The 22,720-nt window shown below is 42.0% G+C and overlaps 1 protein-coding gene across 1 annotated transcript in view; it reads left to right on the forward strand.

The window, feature by feature from the left end:
* Window positions 1-10,059: 10,059 nt before the first annotated feature.
* Window positions 10,060-22,720, forward strand: part of MINPP1 (multiple inositol-polyphosphate phosphatase 1) — a 29,812-nt gene continuing 17,151 nt past the window's right edge. Inside the window, exons 1-4 of the mRNA XM_061635377.1 lie at window positions 10,060-10,798; window positions 14,147-14,344; window positions 18,496-18,593; window positions 19,780-19,913. Of these exons, the coding sequence (XP_061491361.1) occupies window positions 10,129-10,798; window positions 14,147-14,344; window positions 18,496-18,593; window positions 19,780-19,913 (1,100 nt within the window). The 5' untranslated portion in view covers window positions 10,060-10,128. The remainder of the gene's footprint in view (window positions 10,799-14,146; window positions 14,345-18,495; window positions 18,594-19,779; window positions 19,914-22,720) is intronic.

Genomic DNA, 22,720 nt, shown 5'->3' on the forward strand with positions numbered 1-22,720 from the left:
TCCATGCTTTATTACTGCAATGTGCCCTATCTGGGGCTACCCTTGAAAAGTACTCTTAAGTTTCAGCTGGTGCACATTCCCATTGCATGCTTTCTGACTGGTACTGAAAAATGTGTCCATATCAAATTTGTTCTGCACTGTATATATGTTGGCAGTCTGCTTTTGGTCCCAATTCAAGGTGCTGGCTTTAATCTTTAAAATCCTAAGTGATCAGGGGCCTTCATATCTTAAGACTGCTTCTCCCGGTATATGCCCACTTGCAAGCTTTCTTGTCTGTTCCACCTGTGCAGCAGGTGTGGACTGCTTGCACTAGGACTTTCATGGTAACTACCTGACACTATGGAACGTCTTCCAAGTGCAGGTTAGGAGGAAAGCTGCCTCTTTGCTTTCTTTTTGAAAGAGATATAAGATTTATCTTTTCCACTAGACTTTTGTCTTGTTTCTGTAGGAACTGCTAGGATTTCAAGTGCTTGATATTGCTGATGGTATTTATTTTGTTTTGAAATATATTATTTTATTGCTAGGTAAACGGATTTGAACATTGGGGAAAGCCGTATAGAAATCCTTTAAATAAATATGATTCAAAAATATTCTACATAGAGTGAGCCTTTCTGCAGCAACTTGGCACAGAAATATAAAAGGAGGCAGAACAAGATTTCTAGTGTGGGAGTAGGAACTGATTGTCCCCAGTGTAACCTTGGGGATTATTATGACCCACCCTCAATTACATTGGTTTCATAGGAAGATGACGTTATGTTACATACTGCTGGATGAGCCAGTTCTGCCAGCGGAATATATTTGTTTTATCAGAATGAGGACATAAATGTTTGGAAGGTATTCCAACTTTTTATCTTGAGATTCACAGCAAACCCTGAAATTTAAAAAATGAAACAAACTTAGCTTTGTCATCTTACATGCATCAGTACACATCCAAACCCATGAATGTGTGTACTGTTTTAATAAACAGTTATAATTTGTGTAATAATGTGAATAATAGATAATATAAACAAGTTCTGGGGCAGTTTTTGCCCTTCCATGGAGGTTGGAGGGCAGCATCCCACATCCATGGATGGTGGTGAACAGGATCCAGCTCTGGACCCTGCTGGCTTCTGCTTCTCTCATTATCTACCTTGTTTCATATAGTTTTTTTCAATTTTGTATTTTATTATACTGTATTGGATTTGTATTGTTATTAACTACCTTGATCAAAATTGGAAGGCAGAATGCAAATTTAACAAACACAGAATTGTGAATCATTTTTTTTGCACCAGGTTTGATACACTTGCTTGTCTGTTTCACCTGGTTCAAATGAGGCAGTTGAAAGGCCCTTTAATTATTCCTAGGAATTGTGGCGCAACCACATCCAGATGCTTCTAAAACATTTGTACTCAAATCTATATGTATTTATCCAATGCTTGCCTTTCATTCATAGTGACAGGAAAAGAAATGTGATGATCTGTTCATTATTTTATTTTTATAAATGCAAAAATTACCCAACATCACAGACTGAATGGGAAAGACACATGAGTCAGAGGCACATGCATTCAAAACAGATGATCAAACTTTCCTTCTGCCAGAATTGCTAGCTTTGCTTTGCTGATGTTGCAACTACTTCAGAGTACACAATTATAGTGTATTTGTGACTGCTTCCCAGTTTTTCCTAACATCTTCTGTTTGTTTCCCTGTGTGCACTAATTAAAGGCGTGCTTTTCTCACTCGTTGACTAGCATGAGCTAGATAGAGCAAAGCTATTAAAAGGGAGCCGCTCAGTCGTTTTAAGAAAAACTGTCCTGTGTACTGGGAGTTGTCTCTCTAAGACAGTTCTTTGCCCTCCAGTTCAGTCTCAGAAAACTCTTCCAGCTGATGCTAGCTCTGTGGGCCACTTCACATGTTTAGTGAAAAGTTTAGGATTAGAGTCTCTCAGTTCTTCCTTCACCATCACTCACCAAATCCTCATCACACGCACCCCTCTTGAACTGTACTATGGTTGTTTCCTGCTTGTTTGTTTATTATGTAAGACCATTGCTAAACTGTTTCATATTAAAAATATCAAAGCAGTCTCCATTAAAACTCAAATCTATCTATCTGTTTATTTATTAGATGCATATCCCATCCTTCCTCCCAGTAGGAGCCCAGTACAATAAAACAATCCATATAAACTATGAAAACCAACATCAAAGAATACAAAAATACAATACACAGCCATAAAGTTCAAAAGGGCAGGGTCCACCTTTAGGAAAGCCTACAAAAAGAGGAATGTCTTCAAATGGCATCTGAAGCAGATAACTGATAGTTTCTTTATGACAGAGGGGAAATGTGATGTTTGTGTGATGCATTGTTGCTGCTGCTTTTGATTGTTTTTAAGTATCATATTGTAAGTTGCCTTGGTTTGTTTTTTTAAAGACAGAAAGGGGACAAGAATTTTTTAAAAAGTAAAAGGTGCATAAATAAGAATTATAAGGGGGGGATGACACCAGCAGAAAGATCAATAAAAAAAAGCTGAGGGTGCTGAAAATGATTTATTGAAACACACACATATATATACACAGAGAGAGAGAGTCCAGCACCTTTGGGTTCATCTCTCCTCCACTTTGATGCTAAAACAAACCTAGAACGACCCATTTAAACTGAGAATTCTGGAAATTGCCTTCTATTTAGCTTGAAGCCAGTAGTGAAGTGATTAATGCTTTGAGCCTGATCCTAATTTTGGATCGAATATGATAGCCGGATTCTATGCATCTTTCCTCAGAAACACTCCCATCCTCCCAAACAGTTTCTTACTTCCAAACAAGGGAGCATCTGGATTGCAATCTTTGTGCATTTGGTGAAAGGTTACCTGAGCATTTTTGTTGTAGGAGCTCTCACATCCCAAAGAAAAAAAAATCTAGAAACATCGTTTTTATTGTTTTGGATTTTTTATTGTTCTATTCATACTTTGCCTATTATTCATTTAAAATATTTCTGTAACCTGAGCAATGCAACTCCCGGTAGGAGGCCTGGAGCACAGTCCCTTTTAGCCCTTGCAGGAGCTGCCAACGAGGACTGAGGAGTTCTTCTGTCTCTGGAGTGACTTCTAAAGAGAGTTGGTGACTGGAGAGAGAGACCACAAATACTGAGGAGATGACATAGAGGAATGGGAGAGAAGGAACTATCCGGAGGAGGCCATGGAGAAGAGAACAGCTCCCCCTGTCTGCCCCCACCCTGTAGCAGCAGCTCCACTGCAAGTAGGCATAGACCAGCATCACACGACTGTGTAGCCGGAGACAATGTCTGAGGGTGTTGCTTAGAGCAGGGCTAGACAGATTGCAGGCCTGTGGGATCTACTTTGTTTTTTTTGGGGGGGGGGTTAACAAAATCTCTAGATCCGCCAGCTGGAGACAAGCGCAAAAGATGTAAAACTCAGAATTAAAGAATGCTGAGGCCAAGATTTATTTATTTGTTCCTGAACTGAATGGAGATTATGTTTCTTTCACACAAAAAACAGATACCCCTTCCCATCTTTCTTCAATCAGCAGTGTAATTTTTTTGGTGTGGGGGGGCAGGATTTTCTTGTTGCTAGTATTAAATAATTTGGAGTCACAAATACTTGCCGATATATTGAAAATAATCCAGAGATCTACCAGTACATTTCATCAAAACATAGAAAGCTGCCTTATACTAAGTCCATATAGCACAGTACTGTCTACACTAAGTGTCAGTGGCTCTCTGGAGTTTCAGGCAGCAGTCTCCCTCAGCCCTAAGTGGAGATTGAACCTGGGACCCTCTGCATGCAAAGCAGATGCTCTACTACTGATTTATTGCCCTTCCTCACCTCAATAAATCCACCTACCTCTGGCTTGGAGACTGACTTTGAATTGACTTTGAACCTGAGTTCCTGTTGCTTCTTCCCCTCCCCACTTTTTAAAACTAAATCCTAGCTCTTGTTTCTTACCCCCATTTTATTAAGTTGCCCACTGTTGTTGATGATGATGCACAGCCTATACTCTGGAAAAGAATCTACTGAAACGGCAGAATATGGAAAAACCGAGTGGTTCCCCATTGGAAAGGGTGTGAGATGGGGTGTATTTTATCACCCTATTTGTTTAATCTATATGCAGAACATAACATACAAAAAGCGGGATTGGACCAAGATGAAGGAGGTGTGAAAATTGGAGGGAGAAATAGCAATAATTTAAGATATGCAGACAATACCATACTACTAGCAGAAACCAGTAATGATTTAAAATGAATGCTGATGAAAGTTAAAGAGGAAAGCACAAAAGCAGGACTACAGCAGAACGTCAAGTAGACTAAAGTAATGACAACAGAAGGGTTATGTAGCTTTAAAGTTGACAATGAGGACATTGAACTTGTCAAGGATTATCAATACCTTGGCACAGTCATTACCACCATCACCAAAACGGAGACAATAGTCAAGAAATCAGAAGAAGGCTAGGGCTGGGGAGGGCAGCTATGAGAGAACTAGAAAAGGTCCTCAAATGCAAAGATGTATCACTGAACACTAAAGTTAGGATCATTCAGACCATGGTATTCCCGAACTCTATGTCTGGATATGAAAGTTGGACAGTGAAAAAAACAGATAAGAGAAAAATCAACTCATTTGAAATGTGGTGTTGGAGGAGAGCTTTGCGCATACCATGGACTGCGAAAAAGACAAATAGTTGGGTGTTAGAACAAATTGAACCAGAACTATCACTAGAAGCTAAAGTGATGAAACTGAGGTTATCATACTTTGGACACATAAGGAGAAGACATGATTCACTAGAAAAGACAATATTGCTCGGAAAAACAGAAGGGAGTAGAAAAAGAGGAAGACCAAACAAGAGATGATTGATTCCTTAAAGGAAGTCACAGACCTGAACTTACAAGATCTGGACAGGGTGGTTCTTGACAGAAGCTATTGGAGGTCACTGATTCATAGGGATGCCATAAGTCAAAATCGACTTGAAGGCACATAACAACAAACTGTTGTTTCCCCTGCCTGTTTTAAAGAGATGCGGGTGGCTGGTGGCACCATACATTATTTTGGGGTCCTGACATTCTTTCCCTTATCCATACTACAGTTGGAACCTGGGTCCCATCATCCTCTCCACTCCAAGGGGTTGCTGGTAGGGCAAGTGAAGTTACTAGACAAAATGAGCAGGATAGAAATGTAACAGGATTGGCCAGGCAGTAAAAATCAGTCCAATAAAAACAAAACACAATAAGGTGGTATACAAGCAGCACAACACAGAAAGGATTCTCAAGGAGAACAGAAACTTAAAATTCAAGTCAGGAATGGGGAAACTGTTGCTTCTAGATGTTGGGACTCTAACTCCCATCTTCCCCAGCCAGCATGACCAATAGTCAGGCATAATGGGAGCTGTAGTCCTACAAAGTCTGGAGGGCCTCAGATTCCCCATCCCACCCCTAGGCTTAAAGCATGGAGAAATAAAAGTGTTTTTCTTTAAGGCATGAAAACACCATCAATGGCCAGCCAAGCCTTCCTGAGGAGAGGGTTCAAAAGCGTGGGCACCACAGTGGAAAAGGCTCTGCAGTCTGTGTACTCATCAACTTCTACTTGTGGTGGTGTGATGCAAACAGGCATAATTTGGGAATTATAGTATATGTAGTGTTAATTTGACACAGCATAGAATGTGTTAACTTGAGATAGCATAGAAGCAGAAAAACAATTCCCAAGGTGCTTGTGCCTTGCTAAATGTTCATTTCAGGCTTGATACTAAAACCGTTAGCTTAACCCCCCCCCCATGTAACAAGATACTGTTGAAGTAGATAATGGCTCACTGGAATGTGTCTTGTTAGGAGGAGGAGGGGGAGGTAGGAACAGCACGAATGAAGCGCTCAAGGCCAGGACGTTAGCTTAATGCAAAGACAATGGAGAAGCCTGAGAAAAGTTACTAACAACAAGGGAGGGGCTGTTTTAGGAGCGCTTGAAAGCATATATCACTGGCACTCTGTAATAATGCTTAGACTGGTTTTCAGGCAGGAGCCGAATACCTGGTCTCTCTTTTGCAAAAGAATATTGGGAATCAATAAAGGTGTTGTTTTATATTTTCTGGTTTCCCATCTGGTGTTATTGGAGTTTCCTCCAGATGTAAAAGAGCCTTTTTTGGTGTAACAGTGGGATTAGGGTTGCCAGGTCAGAAGCATCCCAAAACCTGAGATTTTAGGGGCAGGCCAAGTGATGTCATGGGGTGGGCCCGAGTGATGTCACGGGATGGGCCGAGTGATGGCACGGGATGGGCCGAGTGATGGCATGGGGCAGGCCCGAGTGATGGCACGGGGCAGGCTCGAGTGATGTCATTAAGCATAATACATTAAGCATCAATCACAGTTGCTTGGAGCGTACAATTAAAAAAAACATCTGACTGGAAATTAAGCTAGACATCTTAGCTAAAAGATGGAGCCTGGGTAGGGAACATTTAATGTTGCCTACTTGCTTTCGGCAAGAAGGGTTTAAGTGCCTTCAGGCCAGGCCAGTCACCAGAAGGTCACTGTAGGAAGAAAGGAGCCTAGTGTTGTGGAGATGTTAGATGGGAGCATTCAGGAGTAAAGATGGATGCCCCTGAAGGCTGCAATTCTAAACACACGTACTAAGGGACTAAGCCCCCATAGAACTCAACAGGACTTACTTCTGAGTACATATAGTTTGGATTGTGCTGTTGGTAAAGCTTGACTAGGGATCCTCTGCAAAGACATCCATATCCAAGCAGGGTTGGCAACCCCCTGCCTGGAATGCCCTGCCCTTATCTTTTAATGTGGCTGCTCCAAACTTCTTTACAGATTTGACCCTTCACTTCAGAAAGAGGTCTGAGAAATAAGTAAGAGTGAGAAGATTCTCTACCCTTTCTGTCTGCATAGATGCCCTCATCCTTCCCCTGCGCCCAGCAGAAGCTCTGGGCCAGGTGGGACGCAGTGGCATCTCATAGAGGACACCCTCCCCTTTCATGGGGTGTATGATTTGTCCTGGCCCAGAGCAGATTTTGGGGTGGGCACCCCCAATTACTTATTTTTCCTGTATGTCTTTTTCTGCTTTGATTTTGTATAATGACCTCTTTTGTGCCCTGCGCCCAGCAGAAGCTCTGGGCCAGGCGGGACACAGTGGCATCTCGTAGAGGACACCCTCCCCTTTCCTGGGGTATATGATTTGTGCAGTCCCAGAGCAGATTTCGGGGTGGGTACCCCCAGTTACTTATTTTTTTCTATGTGTTTTTGTCCATTTTGATTTTGCATTGATGTACCTGTGCATGCCCGGTGCCCAGCAGAAGCTCTGGGCCGGATGCGATGCACAGGCATCTCGTAGAGGACACCCTCCCCTTTCCTGGGGTATATGATTTGTCCTGGCCCAGAGCAGATTTTGGGGTGGGCACCCCCAGTTACTTATTTTTTCCTGTATGTTTTGGTCTGCTTTGATTTTGCATAGATGCCCTCCTCCATGCCCTGAGCCCAGCAGAAGCTCTGGGCCAGGCGGGACGCAGTGGCATGTCATAGAGGACACCCTCCCCTTTCCTGGGGTATATGATTTGTCCTGTCCCAGAGCAGAGTTTGGGGTGGGTACCCCCAGTTACTTATTTTTTATGATTTTATTACATCATTATGTATTTATGATAATATCAGAAGCCTGATGATTTTGATTGCATAAATGTATTGTTATTCTTGACGGGGAGAGTCCCCTGATCACAGTGATATATTATACAGGGTACCCCAACATATATTGTGGGGTTCAGAGACATGTTAAGTTTGGTTTGAAGTTGCTGTAGTTGTCAACTCTTCTTTTTTAGTGTTTTGAACTTTCAAGCAAATAAGGAACTGGGAACTAGGAACCAACTTCAGCGTCGTATCAGTTAAATAAATTAAACAGTTGCGGGGGGGCTGATGTTTTGGTGTATATCTTGGGAACCAGACCACCTAGAAACTTAATGTTTTTTTTTTAATTGAAGCTGAGAGTCCAGAAATTAAGGGGTGCTAGCCGGAGAGCTGGAGGGCCCCCCAAAAAACTGGAGACTCCGGCCGAAAACCAGAGACCTGGTAAGTCTAGGTGGGATGCAGAAGGGGACCTTTGCCAAAAACCTGAGCAGGCAGGCAGAATCATATGGGGAGAGAGTATTTTGAGTACTTTGACATGATACTGAGTTTGCTATGTGTGTTCTGTGAAAGTGCTATAAGTAAGATAAATACACAGATATAAATGCATGTTCTATTTGTAGTATCCCATTACAACTATTTGAACCATCCCACTCAGGGTATTGTCTAGACTTCACTCAGCATATCTGGTTTTATTTTTGAACACTGATGTTAGTTTTTCCATTCTTATTATCCACCATGCATGTATATTATCCATTCATTGTAAGATGCCAGGGAGGGATGTTTGCAATGTTTAATGATCTGTTTGTGGCCTGCTAATGACACCAATCTGGTTAGTTTCTCTGAGCTGGCACTATTTATTAGGCAGCCTCAGTACTATTTCCTCCAGGAAGAAGGCTTGTCAATGGGTGTGAATCATTGCAAGTTGTTGTTTTTGTTTAATCTTGTCTCAATGGAGTGTAGTCTGGTATAGAAATTTAACATATGCTTAGAATATATTTTCCCTTATTTTGCCTGAGTATGTGTGGTTTTTTGTATAAGCACATGACTAAGGTATAGCAAGTTTTGGACAATTGACCAAATATATATCAGAGATTCCCCATGGAATGGAGGACCCCACCTCTCTGCTACACATAATAACCTAGCATGTTAGGAAGAAGGTAAGGCTGTAGCCTAAACTCACGAATAGGTGCATGCTTTCTGACTGAGTGGCAAGGCTTCACTTGTATACTTGGCAGGCCCTATTTCCCAATGTTGGGCTGAATGCGCTATTTAGCAACCCTGAGGTTCAAGTTACATATGATGACACTGGTTGGCAGATCACCAAGCCGTTTCCCCCCCCTTCTTCAGGGAAACACAAGGGTGGGGGCTGGCAGATATGGAATGACTGCAACAGGAGCAGTAAATGCAGAGTAATTAACTCTTTCACAGTCTGCCATTTTTGTGATCGAAATCTTCCCCAGCTGTTATCCACCACCTGGTACGTTTTGGTAGGGCACTCCAGGGTGGTGCTGGGAGAGGGAAACTAGACCAGGGACCTTTTAGAAATGACTCCTGCAAGCAGCCAATTTGGTAGTCTAACCTTCACTTGGCATTCCCTTTAAAAAACAACAAAACCATAGTTTCTTTCCCAGATTTCCCAGTATTATCTATAGTTTGAGCCTGATTTTCATAGGAATGACTACAATGTTCCTAAGTGCATTACAAAACTGGATAATACTGAAATTACATTGCAGGTTTGCTGTAAATCTTTCAGCCTCAGCCCTTTTTCCCTTCCAGAACAGGACAATACCATTGTCTCTGGACTGTGTTGCAGGGTTGTTGTAAACTCTCTCTCAGCCTCGGCTGCAACTTCAGACGTGAATATTAACACTTGCTACTCTGAGCAATGGAAAAAAGTTTGTACATATAAATAAATAACAGATCTGTTGTCAGCTATACAGCCTATCAAACTTACTATAACAGCATTTATAACTGAAATTTGCAGCAATATTTTAATGTTTAAAACATTTGTTAAAAACAGTGGAATTATCACTGAGATATGTTATTTTGTTTTGTACCTATTTTGTAATAATTATTCTCCTTCTAGAGAATTTGAATGGACTGAGGGAATAGGAAAAAAGAAGAATGCAGAGATGAAGGATGAAATAGAGGGACACTTATTTCTGTTCAGCTGCTCTCTTGCTTTTGAGATGTTGCCAGACACTCTCAATCTTTCGCCGGCCTGGAAACTTCTTTCATAAAAACAAGTTAGGAGATTGGATTTCGTGTCAGAAGCAAAGCCTGTGTCCACCAGTTAGTTATTTTTTAAAGTGCTGTACAGTATATGATGAAGACCAAGGATGGGAGGGGGGAGGAGCAACAATAGCAGCAGCCGCCATGTTGATTGAGGGCGTCAGTTGACTTAGACTAAAGACGGTCATTCTAGATGAGGGCAAAAGAAATGGGAGATGTATCACCGCCCAATCAGGGAAAAGGAAATGCGAGAAGAGGCGGAGCTACCACCGCGTTTGGCTTCCGCGGAGGTTCGCGGTTTATTCAGGGATGCAGTCTGGGCACCTGGCTTCGGGGGACGGTCGATTTCCTGCCGCTCTCATGTTGCGTTGTGCCCGCTGCTTCCGCCACCCCCGCGAGGGATGCATCTTATTGTCGCTGCTTTTTCTCTTGGCGGCGGGACCTACTGCGGGAGATGCCGAAACGGCCGAGCAGCTAAGCACCTTTTTCGGCACTAAATCCCGCTACGAGGAGCTGCATCCGTACCTCCTAAAGGACCCGCTGTCGCTCGGGCCGCCCCAGCCGGGATTCCCGCTGCCGGCGGCCTCTTGCACGCCGCTTCACCTCAACGCCGTCTTGCGCCACGGCACTCGCTTCCCAACGCGCAAGCAGATCCAGAAGCTGGGCAGCCTTCACAGCCTCATCCAGCTGAGGAGCAACGGTAGCGCTGGGACCTGCCCGGCCGCCGACCGCTTGGCGCGCTGGACCATGTGGTTCCAACCGGACATGGACGGCAAGCTGGCCCCCCGCGGGCGCCGCGACATGGAGATGTTGGCCGGGCGCCTCGCCTCCCGCTTCCCCAGCCTCCTAGCCCCGAATCGCCGCTTTGCCTTTGTTAGCAGCTCCAAGCACCGGTGCGTGGACAGCAGCGCCGCCTTCCGCGAAGGACTCGGTCAGGCGCTGTACGGCCAGCAGCGGCAGGTCACTACCGAAAGGAATGGTGAGAACTGTTCCTTTTTCTATTTATTGTAACTGATGGCACTAAAAGCAAAAAGGTCAGGGCCTTTTAAAGTCTCTGAGGTTGCAATCCTGTAGCCTAGTTACCTGGGGAAGTGCTTTTTTTAAAATGGTAACTGAGGTACCGGTAGGCAAAATTTCATTTGAGTGCCGTGGGTGCCAGCACAAAATAATCTGGGAGTAAGTAGCGCCACTGAACTCGGAGGTGTTTCCTTGTCAGTAGAGAAGACTAGGATTGTGAGGGGATTGAACGGTCGTTTAGGAGGTTTAACCCTCCCCCTTTTTCTTGTCTAATGTTAATCACTTATCAAGTGTTGATGTGCCCCACTCCCCTAAGGAAAAAAAGCCTGGCCAGAACTTTCAAATCAAACTGAACAAGAAAGTTAATGTCCATATCCGTCATACTAATTGTATGGCTAACTTAAATTCTAGGCATTAATTATTATCCGGAACCTCTGTTTCTTTTATTTGTGACAATAATAAAAAGCATTATTATTTTACTTTCCATAAAATGTGTCATAGAATCTGTTTAGAGTTTAACTGACAAATCAAAACATCTGTGGTTATTCATTACTTGCCTCTTTTAGGTTTTTTAAAATACTCATCCTTGTATTGGCATCTTATATTTTTCTTTGAAGTCTATCAGCAGCTAGTAGGCATGCTAAACTGATTGAAACTCCATATTCAGAATTTGCTGTAACTTAGAATATCAGAAGCTGGGGACAGGAGGATCAGCATCTTTGTGCCTAGCTTTATTTATCTGCTTCCAGGAAGCAACTGTTGTCAAGTATCTGAATTAGATGAATTTGGATCTAAATCATACTTTCCAGTTCTAACTACATGAAGATCATTTCACAAAAATACATATGTTGCCACTCCCACCTACAAAACCTTTGGCCTAATTTTTATTCCATGACAGAAATAAAGCTGAAGTGTGTATAATTACATTTGTGCGTTTTCACCACTCTTATTCTTCCTTCTCCCTCAAAAATTAGATCTCAGGCCCGGTAGGGTTTTAAAAAGTGTGTGTGTGTGTTTTAATTTTTGCTTTGTTATTGCATGAAATGTCATGTACAGTGCCTAGCAAAAGTAATCCGACTCCTGACCGATGCTCTCATATTACTGAATTACAAATGTAATTTTGTTCTGTATGATATTTTATTTTGAAACACTGAAACTCATAATCGGTTATTGTAAGGTGACATTGGCTTTTTGTTGGGAAATGTTTGTAAGAAACAAAAAACTGAAACATGTTGCTTGCGTAAATATTCAACCCCTGTGCTTTGGAAGCTCCCAGTTTACAAAGATGAAAGACATTGAAAGAAACAGTGGGGGTTTTATCCTGACAATGGTTCAAAGGTGGAGACCAATGGTAAGGTAATTGTGTCCTCGACAGGGCAATTTCTTTCATGTAAGGAAAGACATGCTGAAACATAAAAAGCATTCTTGATAGGTGATATATGTATGTAGGTTACTGGACTTGCTCATACTTAGTTTGTACTTGGTACTTGTGCTTGAAATGCCCAGCATTGCCTATATATCATGACACAATACTGTCTACTGCCTTTGGGAACTGGATCTGACAACGTTACTAGTATGAATTGTGGGGGAATTTATAGCAAAAAATGAGGCCCTGCAACAAAATGTTGCATGTGTGCTGAGGGGGCATCCTTCAAAGCTGTCCCTCCTTAGTTAGGAGGATGCTCAGAATGAGTGAAAGAGTTGGTGTTGACTCCAGACAGAGTGAACAGATGGGCACTGTCCGATTTTTCTCTTCTACTGGTCAGTCTCCTGAGTAGGCAATGTCCTTTGGCCTTCAGCTGAAAGAGAGGGGGGAAGATGCCAGGTTGGATAACCAGTCTCCTGTTGCTTTACAAGGCACGGGATTGCTAATGAGGGAGAGGATAAACATGGTGAAAGAAAGGGCCTAATAGGCAACCGCCAAAGATTGACGAAGCTAGGAGGAGGGTCTCAGATGAAGCTAAACACCTTTTCCTTCCCTTTACTTAAAGCACAGTTCTAACTATGTCTACTCAGAAGTAAGTACTATTGAATTCAGTAGGGCTTCCTCCTGGGGTTAGGAATACTGTATAGCATTGGTCTTGGAATTGGAAATAAGCTGTTCCCAGTCCCCAACATTAAAAGGAAGTGGAGTCAAGGAAAACCATTGAGGCAGGCGTGCACAGACTCTTTCTGTCCTTTTGCGGGGGCTTTTTCACCATATATTTTTTCCTACTTCTGTGTACCTCAGAACCTTATACAGATTTTCAGCCGAGGTTTGACTTTGGGCAACTACTGCACTGTTAGGCTTCGGATCTTAAGATTAATTCACATTAGATCTGTTTTCGCTTATGTGAATTCATTTAACTCTGAACAAGAGTGGAAATTGTTGGACCTGTAGAGACTGAATATTGAAAGATGTTTCTCATCCAGAATTAATAGAGAATGGTGCAAAAATGTAAAGACTGGTATTCTGATACCTGACCCATGCAGGGTCCACAGATTTAGTCACTACAGCTACCATGGTGACGGTTCCTCTGGCAACCATTCCTTCCCCTCTTCATGCTGTTATTTGGAATCCTTGAAGTATGGAAAAATATGAGAGCCCACCCTTTTTCAGAGCCTGGAACTGGAGAAGAGGAAGAATAGTCACTGATTTTGTGCTGTGCTTTGGGGTGGGGTACTCGGAATTCCTATGGGCAGTAGCACAAATTTGGAGATGAGAATTAATGGCTTTTTCTAAAGAAGAATGTGCAAAATTACTATTGTGTTCCAAGTGCTCAAACTTTTTCAGAAGTAGTAGTAGTTACTGGGTAGATAGTCATAATTTTGAGAATTAAGAAAACCACAGAGCTGAGTATTTGGAAGACGTAAAATTAAGGTGGCCCACAATCACCCAGATAGATTCAGTGGCTGATTCTGGTGAGCCCTAGGATAGTGTCTTATAGGTAGGCCATTACATTCAATGACTTTCTAGTCCCTTGTTCCCAGTATCAAGCCCACTTCCTCAGGTTTTCTTTTAATACTGTTTTATGTTGACATATAGAATTTCACGGAAGCCTTGGTTTCAGAACACTTTTGAGAAATTTCATTGAAAGAGATCTTAATGATAAACACAATATAAAATGCTTGACCTAAAAAAGTAGATCCTAGCTCCACCCCACCCCCCGTATGTTACTTGGAACAGCAGCCTTTAGTTGGTGTTTGATAGAACATAATGGATTAAGTTTTAAGAGTGTATAGGCTGTAACATGCTTGCTTTTAGTGAATTTATATTTCAGTTTTATACCAAGTTACGACATTTAACTAGCTGTTTGCTTTTTATTTTCAGCCATGATGACAGAAGTAACTGAGATTAACGACAAACTGATGAGATTTTTTGATCTCTGTGAAAAATTTGTTAAATGTATAGAAGACAATAATACAGCTATGCATGAGGTGGATGCCTTCAAGGAAGGTCCTGAAATGAGGAAAATAGTGGGGAACATTGCAAATACCTTATGCCTACCAGTGAATGACTTAAATGCAGGTAATGTTCTTTTGTTGACCTCCATAAGCTTACTTACCTGTTCTCAATTATTATGAAGAGCAAGGAAATAGTAAATATTAACATCTATTGAAAGCATATAATATTTGCCTATTTTGTGGTGCCTTGTTTTTGTCTTCACCACTCCTAGAGACTAGTTTACATGAAATTAAAAGTTGGTATTAAGATATTCCAAAGTATGGCATTTGCATGCATTATGACTCTCACAGTGTGGGGATGCAGACTTTTGCCACCCAGAGTGAAAACTGAAGCCTAATTCATGCTTCTGTGGTAGCCTGGAGAGAGCAGACAGCCGTGTTCGATTGAGTCACACTCTTAGAAGTATTGAAGATTATTGAAAAGCTTGTATGATGAAGTGTGGAATGCAGAAAAGAAATGACCTATCAACTCTTTAATGCAGTTTTCAGGTAATGATGCACAAATACATATTTAATTGCTTTTTTCACTACAAAACATCCACTACCAGCAAGCTCAGTAGCTAGTAACTAACAATATCCTTGCCATGAGCCACTGTCTGCATTTCCTTTTAATAAGGTTTATATTGGTATATGGCACAATATACTGACATCTACACCCTTTCAAGAACCTCTGTTGGTAGAGTGAAGAACTAAAAAAAATCCATCACAGAATTACAACTCCTACAAAATGGTCATTATGTCTAGAGGAATGTGTAGCTAGTTCTCTGCACCCAACAGGGTCTCTGTCTCAATCTCCACCACCAGAGTTGTGAGGGAAATTTTTCTTGAAGCTTGGGATATTTAAAGAATAGTTGGTGAAGCAAAGAGGAAAGGTATTTCTGGGTTGCTGTTTTTTGTTTTATTCTAAAGTCCATTTCTCCTGGATTTGTGCTAATACTGGGCCTCACCTAAAGGAATGCTCTGGTTTGTGGTCAATTACTTGAAAGATCATCTTACCCCTTATATACCCAGTTGATCACTGCACTGTGCAGGCGAGGGCCTCCTGCAGATACCGTGTTAGGAGATACGTATTGCACAACATAGGAAGCAGACCTTTAGTGCTGTGGTACCAAGACTTTGGAATTTTCTCCCGTTAAATATTAAACAGGCACCATCTCTGTTATCTTTTTGGTGCCTAGTGAAGACCTTCCTCTTTCAACTGCAGTTTCAGATTCAACTGTTAATGTGCCCAAAATAGAAATAGAGTATAACCTCCAGTTTTAAACACAAAAGGCTATCTTCACCATCATATGACATTGACCAATAAAAAGGCTTTGAAATTAATAAAAATAAGACTCGGATTTCTAGGATGAAAAATGAGAGAAATATAATTTTCTAGATTAGATTCTGTAGAGACAGTAGTAACACCGGAAAGAAGCAGAGTAAGAAGAACACTAACCAACAAACAAAAAATGTAATTCTCCATCTTTGGAGATGGCAGGTGTTACCACTACTCACCATATGCTCAAAGGAGGTATTTGATAGAAATATCTGTTAGCTATAAGTCCATTCTTAAACCACAAGGTTTTTTGCCTGTTAGTGAATTTCTCTGCTTTTTAATCCGGGAGGTGAGAAATGGGATCCTGTGCAAGTTTGCTGAAAATGGATTGATCACTTGCATGCTTATTGAGTTCAGTAGGATTTATTCCACTGCAATCATGCTTAGGATAGGTAAAACTGACCATGGGGGGGGGGAGAGGGGAGAGTAGAGGGAAGGAGGAAGGAGTGAGAGGGGAGCAGAAGGAGGGGGAGACAGAAGGAGGAGATTGGAAGGGGAGGGGTGAAGTCAGGGGGATGGAAGGGGCAAAAGGGAGGTGATGGGGAGGAGGAGGAGGAGGGCAGGGCAGGTTTGATCATTTGCATGCTTATTGAGTTCAGTGGGATTTACTCCTGTGCAATCATGCTTAGGATAGGTGAAACTGACCTGGAGGAGGAGCGGGGAGGGGAGGAGATTGGATGGGTGGGCACTGGGCAGAGGGGAAGCTCCTTTCCATTCCAAAAGGAAAACATTGTGAACAGTATCATTCTTTTTCAGGGTTTCCCCCAACTTTTTATTCTACAGCAGGCACATGTAGTCTCCCACCCAAATTTAAACTAAAGCTGCCCCAGGCCACATCCACACCAGACCTTTATTTCACTTGGCTTCTTCCAAAGAATCCTGGGAAGTGTAGTCAGTGAAGGGTGTTGAGAGTTGCTAGGAGATTAGGCAAGTCCAGCAGCTGTGAGTCTGGTTTTTAGAACCCTGACAGCTGGTTCTTACTGAGCATGCCCGACATTATCATTGAGTTGATTCTAAATTTCTTAAATTAATTAAAAATCAGTCAGGCAATTTTTAAACTGCAGAAAATGAAGGTCAGAGAATGGAGCAAGGTCAGTAATAGGATTACAGGTACTCTGTGAACACGGCTGATTTTTAATTAATTTCAACAAATTATGAGAACTCTGACAGAAAAAAGTCCAAAAGGGGTCTGGTTTTTTTATCTCTCTCTTTACACTTTGAACTCTCAATTCTCTCTGACTGTTTTGTGTATCACCATGAAAATTTAGAGGGTTGTTAAGCAAGCGTTTCTGAGTTCAGGACTATGTTTTGTAAGGTTTTGTTTTGAAATGAGCTTATGGGAAACATCAGAATGGCATGGGGGTATTTTCAATATAACATTGCGGAATGCAAAAAATCCATCCATACTAATAAGTAGCATCATTATTGCAGTGTGTTGTCCACTTCCCAAAGCCCCTGCAAACAAATGTACCTTGTGTTTCTTTGCAAACCGTAAAAGGGGGGTGCATTAATTCAAGTTCTCTAGGAGCTCAGTCCAAAGCAGAAAAAGTCCTCCTCCCTGTCAGTCTCTTGAATTCATTAGTCTGGATTTTGAGCCATTTTGATGAGACAGTTTATGAATGGAAAGGTGCTCTAAGGTATGCAGATAAAAATTCACTAAAGAAGGTTAAGTTCATATGATACAGTATTGACTCTTACATAACTTCTCAAAACTACTCTTTTTTTAAGAAATGTAACAAAATATAATTCTCTTGTTAAATGCACTTAGATGCAGTTCTGACAGTTATTTGTGGCTTGCCTTCACTATAGATTGGGTTCTAGTGTTCTTTTGCTCTTGAGCATTTGAGCTAACTGTAAGAACATAGAGTTTCCTGTAGTGTACATGCATTGACCTATATGCAACAATCATTTTTAGTTACTTTAAACATAAACTTATTAAGAAAGATTGAAACAAGAGGTGGTAACAAGATGCTGCATGTTAGGGTTTTTACAGAGTCTTGCAAATGTTGAAAGGTTACCATATTAAGGCTTGTACTTTTTCATAAAGTTTGCAGTGTTAATTAAGTTGATGAGTTGTTGAACATGGCTGTGAACATTTCCAGGAAAAAATGCATGTATGAAACACTCCAGGCACTGACGTGTTCTTGCTCATACTAATCAAATAAGTTCATTGCAAATATTTAACATCTATCTTATATACCATATTTATGTCGCATGTTAAAACAAATGGTTGAGGTACATCAAAAACTGTTCACTCACCCATCTCTTCTTGTTCAGAGTTTGTAGTGTGACTTCAGCCTGTAAATGGGGGATACAGAAGACTATAGATAAAACAGACTGTGTGAAAAGTTGCCCACCCATTTGTGGAATTGAAAGCATAGTGGTTCTCTATGTTCTTGCATGTCATCCCTCTGTTTATACTAGTGACAGGGAATTCCTGCCTTCAGGCTGGATCTGGCCCATGATGCCTTTGGATGAATCCTGTAGCCTCCCCTCCAACACATAGTAATTAGGCTTAGAAAAAAGCTTCTATTGCATCAATGTAAGGTTTTGTTTTCAAAGCCTAATTGCCAAACAGAGGGTGGGCGTTCAGCAGGGAGAGAGAAAATGGGGTGGCCTTGCCCATCCTTGTTCACATTCTTTAAGGGATTATTGCTGAGGGAATGCAGCCTTAAACATACCAAGGTTTCCCCACTCCTGTTCTGTACACAGGTCTTAGTTTCAAGATTGTATCTCTTTATTCTTTAGCTATATAGCAATTTTGTAAAGGTACGTTTTGTTCACCATTGAGTTGGTCCTTGTGTGCTGCCATTTCTATATAAAGATTTCATTGGTGGCTTGTGTCAGACTTGACTTACTGTCAATGTGTTGTTGACTGCTGCTTTTCTTTACTACAGATTTGGTTCAGGTGGCATTTTTTACTTGCTCATTTGGGCTGGCTGTAAAAGGTATCACCTCTCCCTGGTGTTCACTCTTCAGTAAAGAGGATGCCAAGGTAAGAACAACGTATCTGCTTATAACTACTTTAACTGTAAAGAAGCACCACACGTGGAAAACTGAAAGTTGCAGTGTAGTCTGAAAAGATTACTTGGTTTCACAGAATAATACAGGACAGGTGTCTCTAATTTTAAATTTAGAGAAAGTGCTGTGGGCCCCAGTCACAAAATGGCTGCCATGATATAACACAAAATGAGAAAGAGAGTACCGTCATTGCTGTTTCCCTGCCCCCTGACAACCTCATGCTTGCCATGGCAAGTCACCTATGTCCTGCTGGTCCTATTACCTCTGGAGATAAAAAATATTAATTTCACACATTATACCTCAGTGCTGTCACTGTCTTAATAACAGGACATTTCCCAGTATCAGGAAAAATATATAAGGTGGCCATACCACGCTTGTTGACTCTCGCACATGTACACTGTACACATACAGACCACAGAGACACTTACACACACTCACAAACTTCACATATACACAGCCACATATACACCTCTGTGCCCAAGTGCATCTCTCTGTGTCATGTACACATACAACATGCTTGAGTTGTGTGCATGCACACAGAAACATTCAAAGAATGTGTCTGCCATTTCTCATTTAAAAAAATACAAGGGCTGTCAGATTGGCAATCCCTGATATAGAACATGTAAGATGCCATCTAGCATGAATTTAGGCCTCTATAATTCTACTAAAGCAGCCTACCCCAGCTGGAGAAGTACAAACACAACTCAGCTATCACATTTGGGGTGTGAGCATTTGACATCCTGTATTTTTGAAGGTTAGAGGGTTTTTACTGTCATTATATACTCTCCTACTTTGCCCAACCTTCCAGCTGGTTAGCTGAGGATCTGCATGCAGATGCCTAAGGGAACTAATGCATTGCTAATACAGATTTCAGTGCTCAGTCCCATTTGCTGTTCCTGGTTTGTGCCTGGGAGTCGGCAACTGGAGTGCATAAAGGCATGTCTCTGGCAAAGTCTTTGCTGCTGATTACAGTGATGGTGGGGAGAAAAGAGGATTATAGAATCTGTTGCCCAATGTGCAAAAATGGGATTGATACCTATGTATCTATAGAAAAATATTTGTGTGTGTACATGTTGGAGTTGCCTGTATGACACTTATTGAATCTCATCTCTGCATTAAAATATTCCTCTTATGTAACAACATCTAATGTGTGATTCTAGGCGCTTGAATATCTGAATGATCTAAAACAGTACTGGAAGAGAGCTTATGGGTATGATATCAACAGTCGCTCCAGCTGCATCCTTTTCCAGGATATCTTTAAACATTTGGACCAGGCTGTTACGGAGAGTAAAAGGTAAAGGGGCAGTAGTGAGGAAACATGCAAAATATTGTGTGATCGCATTCTGAATAGTATTAAGATGGTTCTGCCCTCCTGAATGTGCCATACCTGCTACCAATATCTGTAAGCATTTTTGTGTTTTAAAAGACCTGTGTGTGTACCAGGTGATGGAAGAAGGAGAAATGGGAATCTGCACTGTAGCACAGAGGTGGGGAACACTTTTGAACCTTTTGTTGTTGTTTAGAAGGTTGCCCAGCCCCTTTCCAGGGACCAAAGGCAAATGTGAGCAAAGAATGTGGATTTTGTCCTTTGTTCAGTAGACTAGTTTCTATGCACACATGCACCACTCTACCTCCACCCAGGCAAACAGAAAGCATCATCCCAGTTCAAGGACACATTCAAACCAGGCAAAAGCAATGAAGAAGGACAGAGAGCTGGGCTAATGTGGCGTGGGGAGGGCATGTCTTGAGAGAGTCTAAAGGGTCTGATACAGAGGCTTAGAGCTCTGCATTTGGCCATGAGACCTGAGATTCCTCACCTTTGTTTTGGCAGAAAATCTGATAACTTCTAAAACAAAAAAAATATTTATTGGGAGTAGTATTGTGTTTGCATTTTGACAAATTTGTAGGGCAGTACAATATCTCAGAGAGGAGGTCAGGCCTCCTGCTGTCCTGGTGCATTCACTATAGCTGCCCAATTTTCCTGCTTTTTAAAGTTAGATAGAAATATCTGGGCTATAGGTATGTTTTTAAACCGCAAGGTTTTTTTGCCTATTAGTGAATTTCTCTGCTTTTTGATCCGGAAGGTGAGAAATTGGATCCTGTGCAAGCTTGCTGACAAAGGATTGATCATTTGAATGCTTATTGAGTTCAGTGGGATTTACTCCTGTGCAATCATGCTTATGATAGGTAAAACTGACCTTGGGGAGGGAGGCCTGGAGTGGGCAGGAGAGGAGGAAAAAGGAAGAGGGGAGGGGAGGAAGAAGGGAGGAGGACTGGAGAGGAGAGGGGAAGGAGCCAAAAGGATTTACTCCTGTGCAGTCATGGCTAGGATAGGTAAAACTGACCATGGGGAAGGGGAGCATAGAGGGAAGGAGGAAGGGGGTAAGAGGGGAGCAGAGGGAGGGGGAAGGAGGGGATTGGATGGGGAGTGGAGAGGGAAGGGGCCAAAGGGAGATGATGGCAGGGAGGATTAGCGGAGGGCAGGTTTGATCAATTGGATGCTTACTGAGTTCAATGGGATTTACTCCCATGCAATCATGCTTTTAGGACAGGTAAAACTGACCATAGGGGATGGTGAGGGCAGAGGGGAGGGGAGGGGAAGAAGGGATGAGGGAGGGGTGAAGGAAAGGGAAGGGGCAAGAGGGAGGGGATAGGAGGGAGGAGGAAAGGAGGGCAGGTTTGATCATTTGTATGCATTTTCAGTTCAGTGGAATTTACTCCTGTGCAGTCATGCTTACGATAGGTGGGACTGACTTGGGGGTGGAGCAGGGAGTGGAGAAAGAGAGCAAGAAGGGGAGGGGGAGGGGAGGAGATTGGATGGCTGGGTACTGGGCAGAGAAGAAGCCCCCTTCCTTTCCAAAAGGAAAACATTGTGAATTGTATCACTCTTTTCAGGGTTTCCCGCACCTTTTCATTCTACAGCAGGCACATGTAGGCTCCCAACCAAATTTAAACTAAAGCTGTCCCTGGCCACATCCACACCAGACCTTTATTTCACTTGGCTTCTTCCAAAGAATTCTAGGAAGTGTAGTTAATGAAGGGTGTTGAGAGTTGCTAGGAGATGCCCTGTTCTCATAGAGCTTCAGTCAGAGCTGCTGATTACCAAACCACTCTGGCCACTGGGGCTCTGTCGGGAATAGGACTCTCCTCTCAGCAGCCTTCACAAACTTCCCAGGACTCTTTGGGGGAAGCCATGACTGTCTCAAGTGAAATAAAGGTCTGGCCTAGGTGTGGCCCCATGATTAGGCAAGTCCAGCAGCTGTGAGTCTGGCTTTTAGAACTCTGACAGTTGGTTCTTACTGAGCATGCCCGACATTATCATTAAGTTGATTCTAAATTTCTTAAATTAAAAATCAGCCAGGCATTTTTTTAACTTTTAAACTGCAGAAGATGAAGGTCAGAGTTGGAGCAAGGTCAGTAATGGGATTACAGGTACTCTGTGAACATGGCTGATTTTTAATTAATTTCAACAAATTATGAGAACTCTGACAGAAAAAAGTCCAAAAGGGGTCTGGTTTTTTATCTCTCTTTTTACACTTTCAACTCTCAATTCTCTCTGGTTGTTTTGTGTATCACCATGAAAATTTAGAGGGTTGTTAAGCAAGCGTTTCTGAGTTCAGGACTATGTTTTGTAAGGTTTTGTTTTGAAATGAGCTTATGGAAAGCATCAGAATGGCATGGGGGATATTTTCAATTTAACACTGCGGAATGCAAAAAATCCATGCTGACTGTAGTATACAGCTACTCTTGGAGCATCATTAGCATCATTATTGCGGTGTGTTGTCCACTTCCCAAAGCCACTGCAAACAAATGTACCTTGTGTTTCTTTGCAAACCATAAAAGGGAGGTGCATTAATTCAAGTTCTCTAGGAGCTCAGTCCAAAGCAGAGAAAGTCCTCCCCCCCCCATCAGTCTCTTGAATTCATCAGAACAGCATGGGGGGTATTTTCAATTTAACATTGCAGAATGTTGTGGCTTTATAATCAACTAGCAAAACGCAATGAAACAATATAACAACATCTTGAAATGTTCCTTTAGTGTATTTCCCGAAGCCACTTTGATTGTGGAAAGCCCATGTAAGATGTTTTCAAATCAAGTGAT

The sequence above is a fragment of the Rhineura floridana genome, chromosome 7 (genome assembly GCF_030035675.1).
Source record: "Rhineura floridana isolate rRhiFlo1 chromosome 7, rRhiFlo1.hap2, whole genome shotgun sequence".
Classification (NCBI taxonomy): Eukaryota; Metazoa; Chordata; class Lepidosauria; order Squamata; family Rhineuridae; genus Rhineura; species Rhineura floridana.